Here is a 20,843-nt window from a genome sequence, read left to right as displayed (position 1 = left end):
ATTCCAACCCGGCCCGCTGCAACTACGCGCATGAGCAGTGCGAGATCCCCGTCTGTTGACCGAACGTTGGGGACCGTTGGTAAAATATTCGAAAGGGGCGGGGACGAAGGGGGGGGAGAAACATATTGGAACTAACCAATGAAAAAGAAGGGAGGATCTGGGGTAACCTGGGTTCCAGAGCCTCACAGCCAATCAGAAAATTCGCGAATGCTGGGTAAGTTGAAACATGGGGAGAGGTGTGTAGGGAAGCTGCTTCGAAGGGCGGGCGTTGTCTTGAATCGCCAGTTTTTGTTTCTTATTTGGGTTTACCGTATGTCTCATTAAAAGCTTGGGGACAAAAATTGGGATTGAACCAAAGGAGGTTTCATGCGCAGGTAGCTATGAAATGTACAGCAACATAGCCATTATATTACAACTTAATGTGTACATTAATAAGTACATTCCAAGTTAATGTGGGGCATTGGGGCTATCTGAATCGCCAGTAGTGGTTAAAGGAATCTTCATCCCTGGATGTTTTTAAGAAGAGACTGGACAAACACTTGTCTGAAACGGTATAGGGTCTCCTGCTTGAGTAAGGGGTTAAACTAGAAGACCTCCAAAGGTCCCTTCCATCTCAGTTGATTGATTAATCCTTGATTTAAGGGTACAGTTTATGCTGGATTTGATCAGAAGTTATATGAATTACTCTGAAACCAAAGCACTGCATGAATCAAGGTGAATGCTGTTTCATCAGATTGTTTTAAATATCTGACACTCAAAATTCAGAGAGTTTAAAAATCCGATAAATGATGAAGAAAAAAAACTCCTGGAATTTCCCATATAGGAAAAATAACTTGAGAATCCTGTGTCTAAAACCATCCTTCTCCAATGTGGGGACTTCAGCTTCCAGTCATGTGGAATCCCAGGTTGGTTGCATAGCCTAACTCAGGAAAGTTGGCTCTTCTGTGATATGTGGACTTCAACTCCCAGAATTCCTGAGCTAGCTTGTATTGGCTCAGGAATTCTGGGAGTTGAAGTCCACAAGTCATAGAAGAGCCAGGTTTGCTTACCTCTGCCCTAACTGAAGCATCTGAGTGAGATTGTAAGATTGGTCAGGCTCTGGTTTAGAGTCTTAAAACCAACGCTTTTCCATTTTTAAGATATGTGGACTTCCAATTTCCAGAATTCCCCAGTCAGGACACTCAAATCTCTTTGTTATCCTTAGATGATGGAATGATCTTCCCCAGTGTTTGTCTACAAGCAATAATAGGCTCAATGAGAAATAAACTGGAATGAATCCACACAAATGGAAATATTTTTTGTTGTAAGGGGACATGATCTGGAAGATGGAATCCTCCTTTTCCCAAGGGGGGAAGAATGAGGCTTTTATCAGCTAAAACTAATTTGGCAGCTCCAGACTTTTCTTGAAAATATCTAACCGATCTTTAAACAGTGATGCATTGTAAGGTTTCCTGCAAAATGGAACGTGAAGTACTGTATGTGGCATATGTACACACATGTATGTAATTTGCATGTAATTTTCAGTAAAGTGGCAGAAAAATTTATAAGGTTATAAAAAAAAATTGTTCTTAAATAGTTACATTGATTTCCTGTAGATTCTCAGCTTAAAATACTGTATAAAGCATATTGGCTGTCATCTTAAACAACTAAATTAGGTTAATTTTACCTAAAAGGAGACCATTTTTATATAATCTCTGCAGTAACAGTGTTTCTTAAACCTTTTTTCTTTCAGGATTCCTTCCCATTTTTAAAATTATGAAAAACTCCAAAAGAGCATTTATTTGTATGGGTTATATTTATCAATATTTACTATATTAAAAAAAAATGGATGTATTCACTGCCATTACTATTTCTCACAACTGTTTGATAGGATTTTAATATTGTATTCCAACATAGGCTGGAGAATAATCTTGATTTCATGGACCACTGAAAGGTTATTGGGAAACCCCAGGGATGCCCTTTAAGAGACACTGCTTTATGTAATCCTTCTCAGATAGTGGAACTGCCTGGAAAGATACTCCTGAGTGCCATCAATTCAACAGATTGTGACTTGTGATCAGTCTTCTGTCATTGGGCAGTCATTTGGGGTCTTAAGGAGGATTTCCTGCTTAAGCAGTTGGTTTGATTAGATTCTAGTCTTCTTCTAGTCACTAGAAGGCCTCTTCCAACTCTGTTATTCTCAGTCATTACCTTTAAGGTCCAGTGGCATTTTTCCTTAATCGGGAGTCTACCTTCTTTATAGTCCTGCAAATAGGTCTTTGATTGTAATAGATTTAATTAATTTTCACATGAATGTTGTTCATTCGTTAGCAAAATTTTGATTTAATAATGTGTTTAAATTGTCATGAGTAGAATTGAAATTGTTATTACTCGATGCATTTGTATATTTTGAAGGACATTTTAAATGAGACTATGGACAAAAGGAAAGATTCAGGCAAGCACCTGGACTCCCCTGCTGTGTTCCGGACTACAAGGCCAATGGGTAAAGACTCAGCAAATTCCTTCTTAGAGATAACCTAGTCATAAAGTTATTGCTATGGTTGTAACTTCTAAGATAGCCTGTTTAATGCATTACATGTGTTCTGTAGAAAGTACCTGAAATCCACAAAGAGCAAAGTAAATTTTCTGGATTTTTTCCTGAGACTAACCACAATTGTTAAATTATGAGACTAATGCACTTCTGGTTGCATTTTAAAACGTTGCCTATAAAGCCTTTACAGAACCAGTTTCATATAGTTGTTGAGGCACCAGGCTAGAAAATAGGAGACTGTTTTCTGTTTCTAGTCTCCTGATATAAATAGCAGTCACCAGAAGTCAATATTGACTTGAAGATGTGTATACACAGAGACACACACCATACCCTTTTAAGAAAACAGTCCTATATCTCACTGTGGAGCACTTTAACCTCTGAGGGGTTCTCATACAATATGAGAAATCAGTCAGGTGACCAAAAGAGCAAAGAGATATTTGTGTTTATAATTTTCTTTCATTAAACCAGCACAACAGCTGTCTGTTTAAAACCTAAGATCCCTGTTCTGTGTTTTCATTAACAATGAATGGTCTTCTAGCTGGGGAGAGCTGGCTTAGCATTACTTATCCAAATAGAAAAGCATAGGTCAGAGGTCTTCAAACTTGGCAACTTTTAAGACTTGTGGACTTCAACTCCCAGAATCGTCTAACCAGCAGGTGTTGTCTGTGTTTTTTGCCCCCCTTAGGATTTAGAGAATTGATTCCACCTTCACATTTCCAGAGCCAATCAGCACCACCTTTAATAGTATCTACTACTGGGCTCTTGGGGGCCACAGCTTACCCTAACTGGGAAGAGGCTGCTGAACTCCGACGGGAGAATTTGCGTTTAAAGGAAGAACTCCAAAGATGGAATACCAAAGTAGATACAACAGAAGGCCTAAAGGATAAAACCAGGTGAACAATTCTGTATTTTATTCATTTTCTCTGAAGTTTGTTTGTTTATTTGATTGATTGATTGATTGATTGATTGATTTATCTGCCACCCAACTCCAATAGGACTCTGGGCAGCTTACAGTCATGAGAATAAATACCAACAAACAACAAATAAAACAAACAAGAACAATAAATACAAAATACAAAAACAGTATAAAAGACATTATTAACCCTAAAAAGTCATACCTACCCTCACTTATTCAATGTTCCCAGACCTGTCGGAAAAGCCATGGTGGGAATAATATGGATCTCCAGAGGCAGTTTGTTCCAAAGCAACGGAGCTGCCACAAAGAAGGCCCTTCCCGAGGCCCCACCAGCCAACATTTTTTGGCAGACGGGACCTGGAGAAGGCCGAGTCTGGGGTCGTAGGGAAGTATGAGGTGTGAGCTTGGAGAGGAAACCATTAAAAGAACATTGCTTTGAACTGTTTCTTAGCTGAATGATTGAGAGAGCCACCTTTTACATTGATTTTACTCTGGCTTTGTTTTGCTTCTTTGGATACTGTACAGGTAGTCCTCCACTTACGACCACAACAGAGCCCAAAAATGTTAATTACTAGGAGGGTTTGACCCATTTAACGACCTTTCTTCTAGTGAATCATAGCAGTTAAATGAGTAACATGGTTGTTATGTGAAACTTGCTTTCTCCGCTGACTTTGCTTGTGAGAGGGACACAAAAGGAGATCACGTGACCCCAAGACACTGCAACCATCATAAATACATGCCAGTATTTATCTGAGTTTTAATCCCGTGACCATGGGGATGCTGCAACGATTATAAGTGTGAAAAAAACAGCTGTAAGTCACTTTTTCAATGCTATTAAATATCTTAAAAGGTTAAATAAGGTTCAGGAGGGAAGTGTTTTTAATAGGGAAGTGAACACAAGAACAAGGGGACACAATCTGAAGTTAGTTGGGGGAAAGATCAAAAGCAACATGAGAAAATATTATTTTACTGAAAGAGTAGTAGATCTTTGGAACAAACTTCTAGCAGTCGTGGTTGGTAAATCTCCAGTAACTGAATTTAAGCATGTCTGGGATAAACATATATTCATCCTAAGATAAAATACAGGAAACAGTATAAGAGCAGACTAGATGGACCGTGAGGTCTTTTTCTGCCGTCAGTCTTCTATGTTTCTATGTTTCTATTGTACCTTTGAACGGTCACTAAAAGAATGGTTATAAGTTGAGGACTACCTATATAGCAGATCAATCCATTTATCGTCTCCTTGACTCGCAGTTTTTAGCTGAGAAATATTATGTATTCCATTGTTATTAAGTGAGTAGTTCCTAGAATTATCCTTCCTAATGTAGATGTCCTTCAAGATTGTTTGGACATCAAAATACCAGGATTCACAGCTATGCTGGCTGTGCAATTCTGAGAAAGTCTGCCTAGAGCAGGGGTGTCAAACTCAAGGCCTTAGATTTGGCCCACAAGGAAGCCTGGATTCATCGGCCCATAGGCCTTGAGGAGGGGGGGAAGGAAGGATGGAAGGAACATTATACTGAGAGGGAGGATCTGAGGGAAGTCCTGCCTTAGCACTTGGCCACCACATGTGCCTCAGAATGAGTGGCATTGAACTGGCCATGTCCGCTCCAGCCACACACACCCCGCCCACCAGGCGGGGGTTCCTACTTACCATCATGACTGGAATGGTGCGTGCACAGCTCTGTATCACTGGCATGCATGCACCCCAGCAAGATTTTGTTTCTGCATATGTGCTGGAAACAAAATTTTGTGAGAGGACGTGCGCGTGAGAGAGATTTCAGCGATTTTTTTCCCTTCCGCGCATGCGCAGAAGCAAAAAATTCCCAGATATGCCCATGTTTCGTCATCACTCCACGGCCTGCACTGGCTGCCGATCAGTTTCCGGTCACAATTCAAAGTGTTGGCTATGACCTATAAAGCCCTACATGGCATCGGACCAGAATACCTCCGGGACCGCCTGCTGCCGCACGAATCCCAGCAACCGATTAGGTCCCACAGAGTTGGCCTTCTCCGGGTCCCGTTGACGAAACAATGCCATCTGGCAGGACCCAGGGGAAGAGCCTTCTCTCTGGTGGCCCCGGCCCTCTGGAATCAGCTGCCCCCAGAGATTAGGACTGCCCCCACTTTTCTTGCCTTTCGCAAACTTTTGAAAACTCATCTATGTCGCCAGGCATGGAGGAATTGATATATCCTTAGCTGCCTTTGATTTTATGGATGGTGTGTTAGGGTTGTATGACTGTTTTTAATAGGGGTTTTTTAAAGACTGTTTTAACATTGGATTTGTATATGATGTTTTATTGTTGTAAGCCGCTCCGAGTCCTCGGAGAGGGGCGGCATACAAATCTAATTTTATTATTGTTGTTGTTGTTGTTGTTTTTATTATCTTGTGCACATGTCCTCTCGTGAGATTTTGCCTCCTGCACATGTGCAGAAACAAAATCTTGCTGGGGTGCACACGCATGCATGCCAGTGACACAGAGTTGCAAATGCAGCTCCATTTTCACTACCAGTACGGAGTGTGGCCTGTACCGGCTAGCAACCCAGTACTGTCGTCCCCCCCAGGTCAAATCCAACCCTGCTGCGACCCTCAATGAAATTGAGTTTGACACCCCTGGCCTAGAGCATTCTCCCTTGAGATAGGAGAACATCCTGACATCTTCCTCTCTTCTATCCAAGGTCCTTGGATAGGTTGGCTGAGCCTTCAAATGTGACCCTGGCCATGTCTCAACAGGCTGAAATCATCTCCCATCAGCTCCACGAGATCCAGCGGCTGGAGTCAGACGTTAGCACCCTCCGAGTTTCCTCTGCCCAACAGGAGGCGACCATAGCTGCTCGGGAAAGAACCCTGTCCAGTCTCCAAGGAGAACTAACCTCCCTCAAAACCCAGAACCTTACTGAAGTTTCTATCCTGAAGACCCAACTGGAAGAAGTCAGGAAAAGTAGTCAACAAGAGAAAGAGGCCCTAAGGAATGAATTGGAAGAGCTCAGGAAGCAAAGTCAGCTGAAAGCAGATTTTCTGAGAGAGGAACTGGAGTCAACCAAGGAAAGGAGCAACCATGAAATCACCCTGGCACAGGAAGAGCTGCAGTTGTTGAGGGAAGAGAGAGAGATGGAGCGGAGGAGGCAGGAAGCCATGGTTCAAGAATGCCAACAGTTGGTGCTAAAAGAGTACCAAACAAAGGTAACTGCAGAACTGAAAATTGAAATACCATATTTTTCGGAGTACAGTGGTACCTCATGATATGAACCCCTCGTCTTACGAACAACCTGAGATACGAACCCGGGGTTCAGAAATTTTTTGCCTCTTCTTACGAACTTTTTCCTTCTTACGAACCCGCCGCGGTGGCGAAGCCTTGCCGCCTGGCTGTCGCTTTTTGAAACAGCCGGGGGGCTTCTCAGCGTCCTCCTGAACCCGAACGCCAAACCCGAACTTCTGGGTTCGGCGTTCGGGAGGCCGCCAAAAAGCCCCCCGGCTGTTTCAAAAGACGACAGCTGGGTGGTGGGGCTTCTCAGCGTCCTCCTGAACCCGAACGCCAAACCCGGCTGTTTTAAAAGGTGACAGCTGGGCGGTGGGGCTTCTCGGCGGCCTCCCGAATGCCGAACCTGGAAGTTCGGCAAAAGTTCGAGTTCGGGAGGCCACTGAGAAGCCCCGCCGCCCGGCTGTCACCTTTTAAAACAGCCGGGGGGCTTCCCGGCGGCCTCCTAAACGCCGAACCCGAAAGTTCGGGTTTGGCGTTTGGGTTCAGGAGGACGCTGAGAAGCCCCCCGGCTGTTTCAAAAGGTGACAGCCGGGAGGTGGCGTTTTTTTTGCGGGGGGGTTTTTTGGTTGCACGGATTAATTGATTTTACATTGTTTCCTATGGGAAACAATGTTTCGTCTTACGAACTTTTCGTCTTACGAACCTCCCCCGGGAACCAATTAGGTTGGTAAGACGAGGTATTACTGTATAAGGTGCACCAGAATATGACGCACCTTAGTTTCTGGGGAGAAAAATAGGGAAGAGAATCTGCTTACCAGGTATTCATCTGGCTAGCGTCCTTAGTCTGGTCAGCTTCAGCACATTATTTTATCCCCTGGTTAGGGCTTTAAAAAAACTTTATTTGGAGAGAGTAACAATGAAAGAGCTTGCAAGCCAGAAAGAGCTGGGAACATCATTAGCACCTGGAAAGAAATATTCGGAGCAAGTAGAGCTATGGAAAAAACCCTTCAAAGATCTAGGGCTTTGAAAACGTACTTTGCAGAGAGTAATTATGAAAGATCTTGAAAGCGGGTAAGAGCTGGGAACATTGTTAGCACCTGATTAGGGCTGGAAAGAAACATTCGGAGCAAGTAGAGAATGAAATAAAAACAAAACCCTACAAAGACAGGGTTTGGAAAACATTCTTCGCAGAGAAACAATGAAAGAGCCTGCAAGGTAAGAGCTGGGAAAATCATTAGCAGCTAGTTAGGGTATAAGATACACCCAAATTATCAGCCTCTTTTAGGAAGGAAAAGGTGGCATCTTAAACTCCGAGAAATACGGTAAGTGGAATAAAAGATATGAAGCAGGCATCAAAGATATTATACAAAAAGTAAGGAGCAAGTAAGTAAGTAAGGAGATGATGAAAATCTCTGGATGTATGGATTGTATAGAGCAAAAACTGGAATATATAATATGTTCTGCCGGCGTGTTTCAACCACCTGTAATTACAGGGTAATTAGTCCAGGAAGACACACACCACACGATAAAAGGGAAAACCCAAAAGTTTTTATAAACAGAAAAACAGAAACAGCTCCCTTTTTAAATGTCAAAGGGATTTTCTGGTTCACACATGGCACAGGTTAAATGCAATCCAATTGCTCACCCAATAACTGGGAAATTGAGTCCAATTCTAAAGTCCAGAGAGTCCACACACAATCTTGAACTGCACAAAAACCACGATCTTGACGAAACAATGAATCAGATAAACTGCCATGAGGCTAAAACACCAGGCTGCACTTTTATCTGTAGCACTAATTACAGCAGCCCCACCCAACCACAGGTGGCCTCATTTTCTCTTGTAATAATCCTTCAGTTGTTGTCTCCTATGCATCACTCTACGCATGTGTGGATGTGTCATTAATTCTTGTTCAGAATCCAAGGATGATACAGATGATTGATCTCCTCCTGGGCTGTCTGCCAAACTCCCCTCTTCCCTGTCACTCACGCTTCCTTGGTCAGAGGAGGCTTCATCGGCAGATTCCATTGGGAGCAAAACAGGCCTACGGCATGTGGATGTTTCCCCCACATCCACCTGCACATTCCTTGGGGCAGGAGCTGGGCCAGAGCTAACCACAACACAATACAAGGAATAACAAGCATAGATCAGAACTACAAGGAAAGAATAGAAGAATCTGAAAAAATGGAGGAGACATTAGAATTGGGAAATCAACAAAAAAGAATAAAATAATGAGGATAATAATAAAATTGATGGTGAAAAAAGGTTTAGAGCACAAGGAAAATACTTTTAAAAGACATGGAAGAGAAATGGGAGAAACGGGAAGATAGCTGGAGAGAAGAAAGAAGGGACTAGAATAGGGAGAATAAAATATCGAGGGATAAAAATAAGAGGAAAGAAAGTTAGAGATTATAGTCAAATTACGGACTCAGAAGCAGATGAAATAAATGATTTAAAAGAAGTGTATAGGAGACAACCTGAAAAAAAAGAGAGAAGAGTAAAAATTTGGATGAGGGTGAAAGATGTGGGATAAAGAGCAATGAAAAGAGAAGGAGCAATAAATAAAACATTTTATGAAAGCTAGAATATTAGAATATTAGAATTATATAAATTGAACAATTGTATGGTGTAAGAGAAAAAATATTTTGTGATGTAGATAAGGAATGTAGTAAAGGAATTTATATTGTTACCAGAATTGTTTAAGTTGAAAAATGAGTTGTACTAATAGTAAGAGTACAAGAAATGAAGCCTTGGAGAGAATATTGTAATAAGTCTCCAGCATCTCTTTTTTCCTCCCACAGTTGAATGAGCTGTCTGAAGTCTATGAAGCTGAAACGACTTCCTTGAAGCGTCAGATAGGCGCATTCCAGCAGGATTTGGAAGCTCAGCGTAAGGAGGCCAGTCAGTTAAGGGAGAAAAAAGATATACTCCAGAACCAACTCAGGTTAATTAATTTTCCTTCCCCCTTCTCCCTTCCTTGGTACAGATATTTCATTCAAGGTAATCCCTGGTTTCTGTCTTCCAGCGTAACTGAGGCAGAACTGGCTTCCCAGAGTGCTTTGGTGCTGCAGTTTAAGGCCTATGTGGGGGAACAGAAGTCAAGTAAACCTGGTTTTGAACAGGAGCAGCTGATAAACCGAATACAGGTGAGACTACAAGCAGGGCTGCTGGTTTGGCCCTCTAACCCATCCAGTCTAGCAGTCTGCTCTTTGGATCAGCTCCAGTAGAGAGCCCATTAGTCAACTAGCAGACGGCTTGGAAGGCAGTCTCACTGCCATTAAAGCTTATAGTCATAACCGGTGTGTGTGTGTGTTGTTGCTTCTACTAGTGTGCTGTGCACGCAGCTTCACGTCTCCGGCTTCTGTGTGCGCGTTCGAGTGAGATTTTGCTTCTGTGCATACGCAGGAAGCAAAACCTTAGAGGGAACGTGAACATGAGATTTCAATGATTTTTTTTTTTGCTTCCGTTCAGAAGGAAAAAATCAGCAAAATCTCGTATGCGTGCACGTTCCCTCGTGAGATTTTGCTTCCTGCACATGTGCAGAAGCAAAATCTCCCTTGGATGCGTGCACACACTGAAGACCCAAAAATTTGCGTGCAGCTCAATTTTTGCTACTGGTGCGGCGACCTTATCCGTACCGATAGCAACCCGCTACTAGTCATAACATAGTCCTTGAATTCCATGCCAGTGGTTGTATGTGAAAATTGGTCACAGATCACTTTTTTTTCAGTGGCGGTGTAAGTTTGAACAGTCACTAAACAAAGGGGCACCTGGGCACCATTGTTTCTTTTTGTTTCAGCAACTGGAGGATGAGAAAGAGGCTCTCAAAATGACAGCTGAACTTCTGCAAGTTCGTGTGGCTTCGTTGGGCGATATCTTGACTCTACAGGAGACTGAGCTGGGTAAAAAGGTGATTTCATTGGATCCCTTGAGAAAATTACGATGTCTTATCTAATTGGGGTTTAGAATATAATGATACATATAGCATTGTTGTAATACCAGTACTTGTAAGGGAATATAAAACCTTACACAACGTAAGATCTGGTTACTGCACTGCATAGCAGCATTTCCCAACCTTTCTGGATTGGCGGCCCGGGGTAGAAGGAAGTGGAGATGGTTTTCTGCAAGGAACAGGCGTGTGTTTGTGGGAGTGGGGCTGTCAGTGGTGGCACCCACCGCTTGTGAGTGGGGCTGCAGTCACATGCTTACACAGCTCAGTTATGAATGGGCCATGGCCAGAGATAGGTTCCTCCCGATTTGGTCTGGTTCGGTCTGGTAGCGACCCAATGGTGACATCACAATGACATCACGGAACCGGTTCAGTTGGTGCTGGTCCATGGGCACTGCCATCTTTAAAAAAAATTTTTTTTAATTAGTTTTTTCTTCTGAGCATGTTTCTCCAACACTCCGCGGACTGCATTGGGTTGCTGATTGGTTTCTGGACACAATTCAAAGTGTTGGTGATGACCTATAAAGCCCTACATGGGATCGGGCCAGATTACTTAAGGGACCGCCTTCGGGCCGCATAAGTCCCAGCAGCCGGTTCGGTCCCACAGAGATGGCCTTCTCCAGATCCCGTCGACCAGACAGTGTCATCTGGCGGGGCCTGGAGAAGAGCCTTGTCTGTGGTGGCCCTGGCCCTCTGGAATCAACTCCCTCCAGAGATTCATACTGTCCCCACCCTCCTCAACTTCTGCAAAAGTCTCAAGACTCACTTATGTCGCCAAGCATGGGGCAATTAGATCATGCCCCCTTGGCTGTTAAATGTGATGTGTGGTTGTGACTGAGTTGGTTGACTGTTTTTAATGTAGCTTGTTTTTTAATTTAGATTTGTATATGCATTGTTTATATTGTATCTTGTGAGCCGCCCCGAGTCTTCGGAGAAGGGCAACATACAAATCTAATAATAAATAATAATAATAATAATAATAATAATAATAATAATGTGTAAAAGAATAGAACAGAATAGAATAGAATTCTTTATTGGCCAAGTGTGATTGGACACACAAAGAACAAGCCAAGTTTCTGTCACTGTGCATGTGGTCGCCATCTTATTTCCTCATTGTATTGACCTTGGAAGAATGGAAGGCTGAGTCAGCCTTGAGCCAGTGAGGTTTGAACTCCTGCCTGTGGCCAGAGTTAGTCTGTGATACTCCATTCTAACCACTGTGCCACCCACGGCTCCTTCTAGCCTTTGCTTCACCACTGAACCAAACTGGCTCTCCTATCATGTTCACTTGCATTTAGTTTTGGTCGCCATGATGTAAAAAGGATGTTGAAACTCTAGAAAGAGTGCAGAGAAGAGGAACAAAGATGATTAGGGGGACTGGAGGATAAAATATATAAAGAATGGTTGCAGGAACTGGATATGTCGTAGTTTTATGAAAAGAAGGACTAGGATTGACATGACACCAGTGTTCCAATATCTCAGGGGTTATTGACATCATCAACTCAGAGTTTTCCAAACCTGCCCAGAAGCCGAGAGGGAAAGAGTGAGAGGGAAGGAGAGAGAGAGGAAGAGAGAGAAACAGATAGAAAAAAGAGAGGAAGGAAAAGAGAAAGAAAAAGAATGAGGAAGAGAGAAAGAAAATCAAAATCTAGTTTGAAACTAGCTCAACTATTTGAGTGGCATTTTGATATTGATAGTTGCCCTATTATGAGCTCACTGTTATAGACACACAGTACAGTATTTTATTTTGAAATTCTGAGGCAAAACAGGGTGGGTTTTTTGTTTGTTTGTTTATTTGTTTATTTATTTATTTATTTATTATTTCTGTGCCGCCCAGTCCCGAAGGGACTGCCGCTCAGACACTATACTTTTCCACCCACCCCCCCAAAAAATTAGAGGGAACACTGGCCACAAAGAAGAGAGAGTCAAGCTATTCTCCAAAGCACCTGAGGGCAGAACAAGAAGCAATGGGTGCAAATTAAGCAAGGAGAGAAGTAACTTAACTGCCACACAGAGGAGGGGGTCAGACTGTGTTCCAAGGCACCAGAAGGCCAGACAAGGAATAATGGATGGAAACTGACCAAGGAGAGATTCAACCTGGAAATAAGAATAAAAACCCTTTCTGACAGAGCGATCAACCAGTGGCACAGCTTGCCTGCGGAGGGTTGTGAAAGCTCCAACACTTGAGACTTTCAAGAGGAGATTGACGGCCATTTTTCTGAAATGGTGTAGGGACTCCTGCTTGAGTGGGGGGTTGGACTTGATGACCTACAAGGTCCATTCCAACTCTAGTAATTTAATTTAATTTAATTTTTCCATATGCTACCAATGGTGTATTTTGTCCTTCCTGGTATCTGCAATAATTCCAAGTAGAAAGGGATTTATTTATTTATTTATTTATTATTTAGATTTGTATGCCGCCCCTCTCCCGAAGACTCGGGGCGGCTCACAACAAGATAGAACAAATCATAAATAATCCAAATAACTTTAAAATATTTAAAGATTTAAAAGAACCCCATATACTGAAACTGAACTGAAACATCTCCCCTGGGCATGTACAATTTATGTTTGGTATGTTTGTGTGTGTGCTTGTTAGTATATTGGGTTCTTTTTAAAAACTTTTTCTTTTTTAAATATTTTAAATTTATTTGAATCTATTTGGATTTGTACGATTTGTTTATGCTTTGTTGTGAGACGCCCCGAGTTCGCGGAGAGGGGCGGCATACAAATCTAAAAAATAAATAAATAAATAAATAAATAAATAAATAAATAAATAAATAAATAAATAAATAAATAAATAAATAAATAAATACTAACAGACACACACACACAAGCATACCATGTATAAATTGAACATGCCCGGGGGAGGTGTTTCAATTCCCCCATGCCTGACGGCAACGGTGGGTTTTAAGGAGTTTACGGAAGGCAGGAAGAGTAGGGGCAGTTCTAATCTCTGGGGGGAGTTGGTTCCAGAGAGCCGGTGCCACCACAGAGAAGGCTCTTCCCCCTGGGGCCCGCCAACCAACATTGTTTAGTTGACGGGACCCGGAGAAGGCCCCACTCTGTGGGACCTAATCGGTTGCTGGGATTCGTGTGGCAGGAGGCGGTCTCGGAGATATTCTGGTCCAGTGCCATGAAGGGATTTAAAGGTCATAACCAACACTTTGAATTGTGACCGGAAATTGATCGGCAGCCAATGCAGATTGCGGAGTGTTGGTGTAACATGGGCATACCTTGGGAAGCCCATGATTGCTCTCGCAGCTGCATTCTGCACGATCTTAAGTTTCCGAACACTTTTCAAAGGTAGCCCCATGTAGTGATGGTATTGGATGTCTGATTTTGTGCTTTTATCTTCTCAGGTGCATCTCCAGGACCCTCTCCAATCTGAGTCATCTCAAAAACTTCAGTGCCTGCTGACCAGATGGCGGGAGAAAGTATTTTCTCTCCTGGTGCAGCTGAAGTCTCAGGAGCTGACCCCATAGGGGGGGCACTAAACATTTGGAGAAGAAGGTATGGTCTATCCATGAACAGGGACTGGGGGCTTGACCAGCTGTTGTGCATTTTACAAATGGGACCTCCTGAACTTGTCTGGCTCTGTGGTGCAGTGGTTAGAATGCGATACTGTAGGCTAACTCTGCCCACTGACAGGAGTTCGATCCTGATGGGGCCCAAGGTTGATTCAGCCTTCCATCCTTCTGAGGTTGGTAAAATGAAGAGCCAGATTATTTGGGGGGGGGGGGGGGGGGGGGGGGGGCGGCGCGGCATTTGCTTACTCCATAAATTGCTTAGAAAACTTTGTAAAGTGCTATGAAGTGGCATAAAAGTCAAAGTGCTGTTGTTGTTTGGTTGAATTGATTAAATGCATCTTCCCAATATGTTTATTGAGAAATGGGTACGTGTTCCAGAAAACTTTGCAAAAACGGTGGCATTTTTGCCATCTCCAAGCACCGAGGAGCTCTCTGAAGGCTTCCCAGACTCTCTGTCCACTCTATTTTTGCGAAAAACCAGTCCATTTTCCCCCCAAAAAATGTATGCAGGGGCAGGGCTTCAGGAAGCCAGAAATGGCTATATTCAGTGTATAAGGGCACACCCAATGTTCCACTCTCTTTTTTGTGGGGGGGGGGGGGGGGGGGGGGGGGGGGTGTCTTATACTCTGAAAAATATGGTGATTTGTGTTCATGTGATTGGTTTTGATCAGAGCTGCACCTTTGGCTTTCTCTGTGTTATTTGAAATAGAGCTCACAAAATGCCCCTTCAATTGCCAATCCAATTTTTTGGTTTATTGTTTCTTCTGTTTTATTGTTTTATCCATCTTTGTTTGTAAAGTGTGCTTGGTGGTAGATGTTGTGAGGAGTAAATTATATAAGACAAAAAGATATTGACAAAATTGAACGGGTCCAAAGACGGGCTACAAGAATGGTGGAAGGTCTGAAGCATAAAACGTATCAGGAAAGACATAATGAACTCAATCTGTATAGTCTGGAGGACAGAAGGAAAAAGGGGGGCATGATCGAAGCATTTAAATATGTTAAAGGGTTAAATAAGGTCCAGGAGGGAAGTGTTTTTAATAACACAAAAACAATGGGACACAATCTGAAGTTAATTGGGGGAAAGATTAAAAGCAACATGAGAAAATGTTATTTTACTGAAAGAGTAGTAGATCATTGGAACAAACTTCCAGCAGACGTGGGTAGATAAATCCACAGTAACTGAATTTAAACATGCCTGGGATAAACATATATCCATCCTAAGATACAATACAGAAAATAGTATAAGGGCAGACTAGATGGACCATGAGGTCTTTTTCTGCCGTCAGACTTCTATGTTTCTATGTAAAGGATCTCACAAGCTTTTACATTCTTGAAAGTACAGTATAAAAGTTAACCCTGCTCCTATGCTCGGGTCTATATGACCCAAAATGAAATTTGAGATCCTGATGATGATGATGATGATGATGATGATGATGATGATTAATTAATTAATTAGATTTGTATGCTGCCCCTCTCCGGAGACTCGGAGCGGCTGTCATGCTAATCTGAAACGTGATTAATTGACTTTTCCTCATTTGAGGGGTTCTTACTATTAGTGTGGGGGGTTTTTTCCGTTTTGTTTACTTTTTGCTACACATTGATTGTTACATTTTGTTACACCCCGGAAACAGAACAAGTAAATGTGAATACAACAGCAGGGCTAAGTGACATTGTATCTAGCCTTATGTATTCTTAACTACAGTGATCTCTCGTTAGCGCGGGGGTTACGTTCCAAGACCTCCCGCGCTAACCGATTTCCGCGTTATATTGGATGCGTAAGTAAAACCACCATCTGCGCATGTGCGCCATTTTTTTCATGGCCGCACATGCGCAGATGGTGGAGTTTGCGTGTGGGCGGCGGGGAAGACCAAGGGAAGATTCCTTCAGCCGCCCAACAGCTGATCTGCTCCGCAGCGCGGAAGCAGCGAGGAGCCGAAGATGGGGTAAAGGCAAAGGGGAAACCCCATCTTCGGCTCCTCGCTGCTGCCGCGCTGCGGAGCGGATCAGGTGTTGGGCGGCTGAAGGAACCTTCCCTTGGTCTTCCCGCCAGATCACTTGCCGCTTGCCGCTTGCCAGTCCACACACGCCCCCCTGGATGAGCCGGCCACAGGGGCGAGGGGTGGGGATGAAGGGGCAGGACTTCCCGGGCGGAAGGCATGCTCGGCTCTGCCGCTCCAGCCCCTTTTGGTCGAGCCTCCCTAGCCAAGCGACTGCCTTCCGTCGCAGCGGGGAACATCGGCGCAGGAGGCAGGAGAGGACCGGGCGACCGGAGAAGCAGTGCTGCCGCCGCCACGCCTGGCTCGACTTCCCTGGCTGCTTGGCCGGGGAGGCTCGGCCGAAAGGGGCTGGAGCGGCAGAGCCGAGCACGCCTTCCACCCAGGGAGTCCTGCCCTTTCATCCCCGCCGACCACAGGGGCGAGGGGTGGGGATGAAGGGGCAGGACTTCCCGGGCGGAAGGCGTGCTCGGCTCTGCCGCTCCAGCCCCTTTCGGCCGAGCCTCCCCGGCCAAGCGGCAGCCTTCCACCGGGAGGCTCAGCATTCCGTCAGTCGCAGCGCTGGCTGTCAACTTTTATTTTTAGCACTGGGGAGGCAAGTCAGCTCCTGCCCAGTTTTAAAAAGAAAAGTTGACAGCCAGCGATTGTTCCGCTGCCGCCAGCATGGCCTGGCTGGCAGCGGAAGATGTAACGGAGCCCACGGGGGATTCGCCTTCCTCCCACCCGCAGCCGAGACTGATCGTGGGCTCCTTCGCAACCTCGGAGAGCTTCCGGGGCATGAAAGCTCACGAAAACCAGGAAGCTCTCCGAGGTTGCGAAGGAGCCCACGATCAGTCGGCTGCCGGCGGGAGGAAAGCGAATGCCACGGGGCTGGGCTCGGCTCCCCCCCCGGCTCCCCCCCTTACCAGCCCCGCTGCGGAAGGCTCCATTCTGTTCCCTGCCGGCCCGATTGAGCGGCCGGCGGTCTCCATTCAGGGAACAGAATAAAAAAAAATTTATTTTTTAATATTTTATTTTTTTTAATAATATTTTTTGAAAAACCGCGTTGCAGCGTTTCGCGCTAATCGAGAACGCGCAAGTCGAGGGACCACTGTATAGGCCCTCCAGAGTCTTTTTGGAGTTGGGCAGCCTTGAAACCCAAGAAATCAGAGGCCGTTTAGTGTAGTGTTTAAGGTGCTGACCTAAAAACCAGGAGACTGTGAGTTCTAGCCCCGCATAAGGCATGAAAGCTGAATGGGTGGATTTTGTGTCAGTCATTTTCTCTCAGTTCAACTCACCTCACAAGGTTATCGTGGGAGAAACGAGGAAGGAGTATTCTGTATATTCATTGCCTTGAGGTACTTATAAGTGGATAATTCACTATCCCCAGGTAAAAGACATGGAAGAAGAAGTGGCATCTACAGAACAGAAAGCAGCGCTGTTGCTCCACAGTCTTGAGGACAAAACTGCCGAAGCGGATATGGAAAGAGTAAGAAACAAGGTAATCTCTTCTCGCACAACCCCTCTTGAAACAGAAAGATTTGCGACTACAGATCCCTCTGCAGTATTTGGAAATGGTTGTCCCCAGAGTGACCAATTAATAGTTGGTAGTTGATGGAAGAATATCAAAGGAGGAGGATTAGGTGTGTTTTAGAAGAGATTTTTCTAAGTGGAAAGTGTAACTACTGTAGAGAAGGAGGATGGCTTTAATTTTGATTAAGTGCAGTCTACGTATTCTCTATTTTCTTCTTTGTTTGGATAACCAGAGTTTGTGCATTAAAATAGTGTTTTCTATTCCTGATTGAACTATTCACATTCCTACAGAGGATAGTGTTTTGAAAGCTGAGTTCCTCCCATTCACTGCAGTGTGGCAACTTAAAAAGTTTGTAACAATCCTTAGAAGGAGAAAAAAACAGTCTCTCTATCCACATTATCTTCTGCCTTGCTCTAGAATTGGGGCTTATTTACCAAAGCTCTACTCATTAATTTTCTTTTTTGTTTGTTTGTTTGTTTATTTGATTTTTTTATGCCGCCCTTCTCCTTAGACTCAGGGTGGCTTGCAACATGTTAGCAATAGCACTTTTAAAAAGAAAAGTTTATTAGAGTGATGGTAGCTCAGTGGCTAGAATGCAGCATTGTAGGCTAAACTCTGCTCACTGCCAGGAGTTCGATCCTCACCAGGATCAAGGTTGACTCAACCTTCCAACCTTATGGGGGTGGTAAAATGGTGACCCATATTGTTATGGGGGAGGGGGCGATATGCTGACTCTGTAAACTGCTTAGAGAGGGCTGAGAAGTTACTATGAAGTGGTATATAAGCAGTGATGGGCTCCTATGGGAACGGTCAGGAACGCAGTTCCGGTAGCAAAATTTGGAGCTCCACCCCAGAGCACCCAATTTGCACTGAAAGATGTTGAAACACAATGCATAAGCCCTTCATGGCATCGGACCAGAATACCTCCGGGACCGCCTTCTGCCGCACGAATCCCAGTGACCAATTAGTTCCCACAGAGTTGGCCTTCTCCAGGTCCTGTCGACTAGACAATGTCGTCTGGCGGGTCCCGGGGAAGAACCTTCTCTACGTCGGCCCTGACTTTCTGGAACCAGCTCCCCCCGGAGATTAGAACTGCCCCCACCCTCCTTGCCTTCGGTAAACTCCTTAAAACTCACCTCTGCCGTCAGGCATGGGGGAATTGAGGCATTTCCCCCCCCCCTCTCCCCCGGGCCTATACTATTTATGTATGGTATGTCTGTGTGTATGTCTGGTTTAATAATGGGGGTTTTAAATGTTTTTTAAATTTATTAGATTTGTCATGAATTGTTTAATTGTATGCTGTGAGCCGTCCCGAGTCTACGGAGAGGGGCAGCATACAAATCTAATGAATGAATGAATGAATGAATGAAAGAAAGAAAGAAAGAAAGAAAGAAAGAAAGAAAGAAAGAAAGAAAGAAAGAAAGTCTAAGTCCTACTGCTATTATTCAAGCAGCATACTGACTGGCCTTAGTGAATTAACCTATTATAGCCACCCTCCTGTTTTCATTCTCTGGATGGAAGGAGATATGCAAACAGAGGTGTCTTCTGTGAATTCTGGCGTGACTTATAGAGATCACTTGGGATTTCCAAGTGCACGGGGGATGGGCAGATTTCAAGACATTGATTTTGCATCATAGATGAAACCGGAAGGGCCTTCTCTCATTAATTCAAAGTACCAGGGAAGCCAGGAGTTGATTCCTTTCTCACATTTTCCTCTTATCGATGGCTCAGTACCATTTTGGATCTTTCATTTAAATAAGGAAGAGATTCTAAAATGAACGCGGGGCTTCTGATGCTGGTGCTTTCTGCATTCCCCTGAGAGGTGGCCATTTTCTTCCCTCAGAATTTCACCTCTAATGTTCTTCCCAAACAAAACAGATGATGGCAGTCCCTGCCCTTGAATAACGAAATAGCTATGCCAAGAGATAACTTTTGTGTACTTTTTATAGCTATCTGCGTAGGGGGGAAAGTATTAGGAATTCTCAGTAGCCATCTGAAGATGGGAGGTAATTTTTTTAAAAAATAGAATTGATCTAGTGATTCTCAACCCCTTTAGGAGTTGAACGACTGTTTCACAGGGATCACCTAACACCATGGAAAAAGACAAATTTCCCATGGTGTTAGGAATGAAAGCTTATATTCTGGCGCCTTGGAACATATTTTTACAATCTGCCCAATCAGGTGTTTGTGGTGGGGGTTTCCCTCTGATCTTCCTGCCAATCAGCTTAAAGCTCTGTTGGGAGAATTGGCGCTAGACTTATGATTGGGGGTCACCACAATGTGAGGAACTACTGTATTAAGGGGTCGCGACATTAGAGAGGTTGGGAACCATTGACTTAGACTTATATAACCCTCCATAGTGTTTTACGGCCCTCTCTAAAGCAGTTTACAGAGTCAGCATTTGCCCTCAACAATCTGGGTCCACATTTTGCCGACTTTGGAAAGATGGAAGGCCGAGTCAACCTTGAGGTGGTCAGGCCACTGTTAAAATTGGAATTTAAAATGAGAAAGATAGTTATTTGATCCTAAAATAGGGCCTTGCAGTAGTATTAAGAGTTTCTACCTTGTTTGGCGTACTCTGAAGAGATGCCAAGAATTTAATTTTTTATCCTATTCAACAAAGAGCCTTCCTTTTCTTACAGACTCTTCAAGCAGAGATTCTGTACTGCAAGGAACAAATGCATGGTTTGCAACAGAGGGCGGAGGCTGGTGAAAAAGCCCTTCGGGAACTGGCCAACTTTGTCAGCAGGTAATAGGGAGAATGGATTCTGGGCTTTTCATCAAATATCAATTCAGTTTGTACAGGTAGTCCTCAACAGTTCATTTAGGGAAACTTGATGTTAATATATGCGCAAAGTAACCTTTTTAACAAGGATATGCACACACAAACATTTTATGGGATTAGTTGTGAATAATTATTCGGCCACACACAGATACACTAACTCGAGTTGAAGTTTCCTTTGAGAAGTAGCACAATCCAATATACAGTCCAGGTCATATACGTAATAGTAACAGCAACAGTTCAAAAAATATCAAATTATAAAGTCTTCTTACCAGTTGTCTTTGTTATGAACAGTAAACAAAGATAACAAGTTTAAATACAGTTTAGCTACAACAAAGAATGCAGATCAGAGAATGAGTGTATTGGAGAAAGAGTATAGCAGAGAGATAGTGGGAGAACAAACTATGATCTCTAGCTCCCTCTTATGG

General features: G+C 43.7%; 1 protein-coding gene across 1 annotated transcript in view; it reads left to right on the top strand.

The window, feature by feature from the left end:
* The first annotated feature begins 224 nt into the window (after nucleotides 1–224).
* The window catches only part of CCHCR1 (coiled-coil alpha-helical rod protein 1), a 36,384-nt gene continuing 15,765 nt past the window's right edge, over nucleotides 225–20,843 (top strand). The window contains 11 exon segments of the mRNA XM_070737811.1: nucleotides 225–374; nucleotides 2,395–2,482; nucleotides 3,216–3,423; nucleotides 6,126–6,630; nucleotides 9,449–9,591; nucleotides 9,673–9,793; nucleotides 10,447–10,557; nucleotides 13,956–14,072; nucleotides 14,074–14,106; nucleotides 17,490–17,600; nucleotides 20,276–20,382. Coding sequence (XP_070593912.1) covers nucleotides 2,413–2,482; nucleotides 3,216–3,423; nucleotides 6,126–6,630; nucleotides 9,449–9,591; nucleotides 9,673–9,793; nucleotides 10,447–10,557; nucleotides 13,956–14,072; nucleotides 14,074–14,106; nucleotides 17,490–17,600; nucleotides 20,276–20,382 — 1,526 coding nt within the window. The 5' untranslated portion in view covers nucleotides 225–374; nucleotides 2,395–2,412.

This window comes from Erythrolamprus reginae, chromosome 2 (genome assembly GCF_031021105.1).
Source record: "Erythrolamprus reginae isolate rEryReg1 chromosome 2, rEryReg1.hap1, whole genome shotgun sequence".
Taxonomy (NCBI): domain Eukaryota; kingdom Metazoa; phylum Chordata; class Lepidosauria; order Squamata; family Dipsadidae; genus Erythrolamprus; species Erythrolamprus reginae.
Note: the sequence above shows the minus strand (reverse complement) of the source record. Positions and strands in the feature narration are given on the sequence as shown.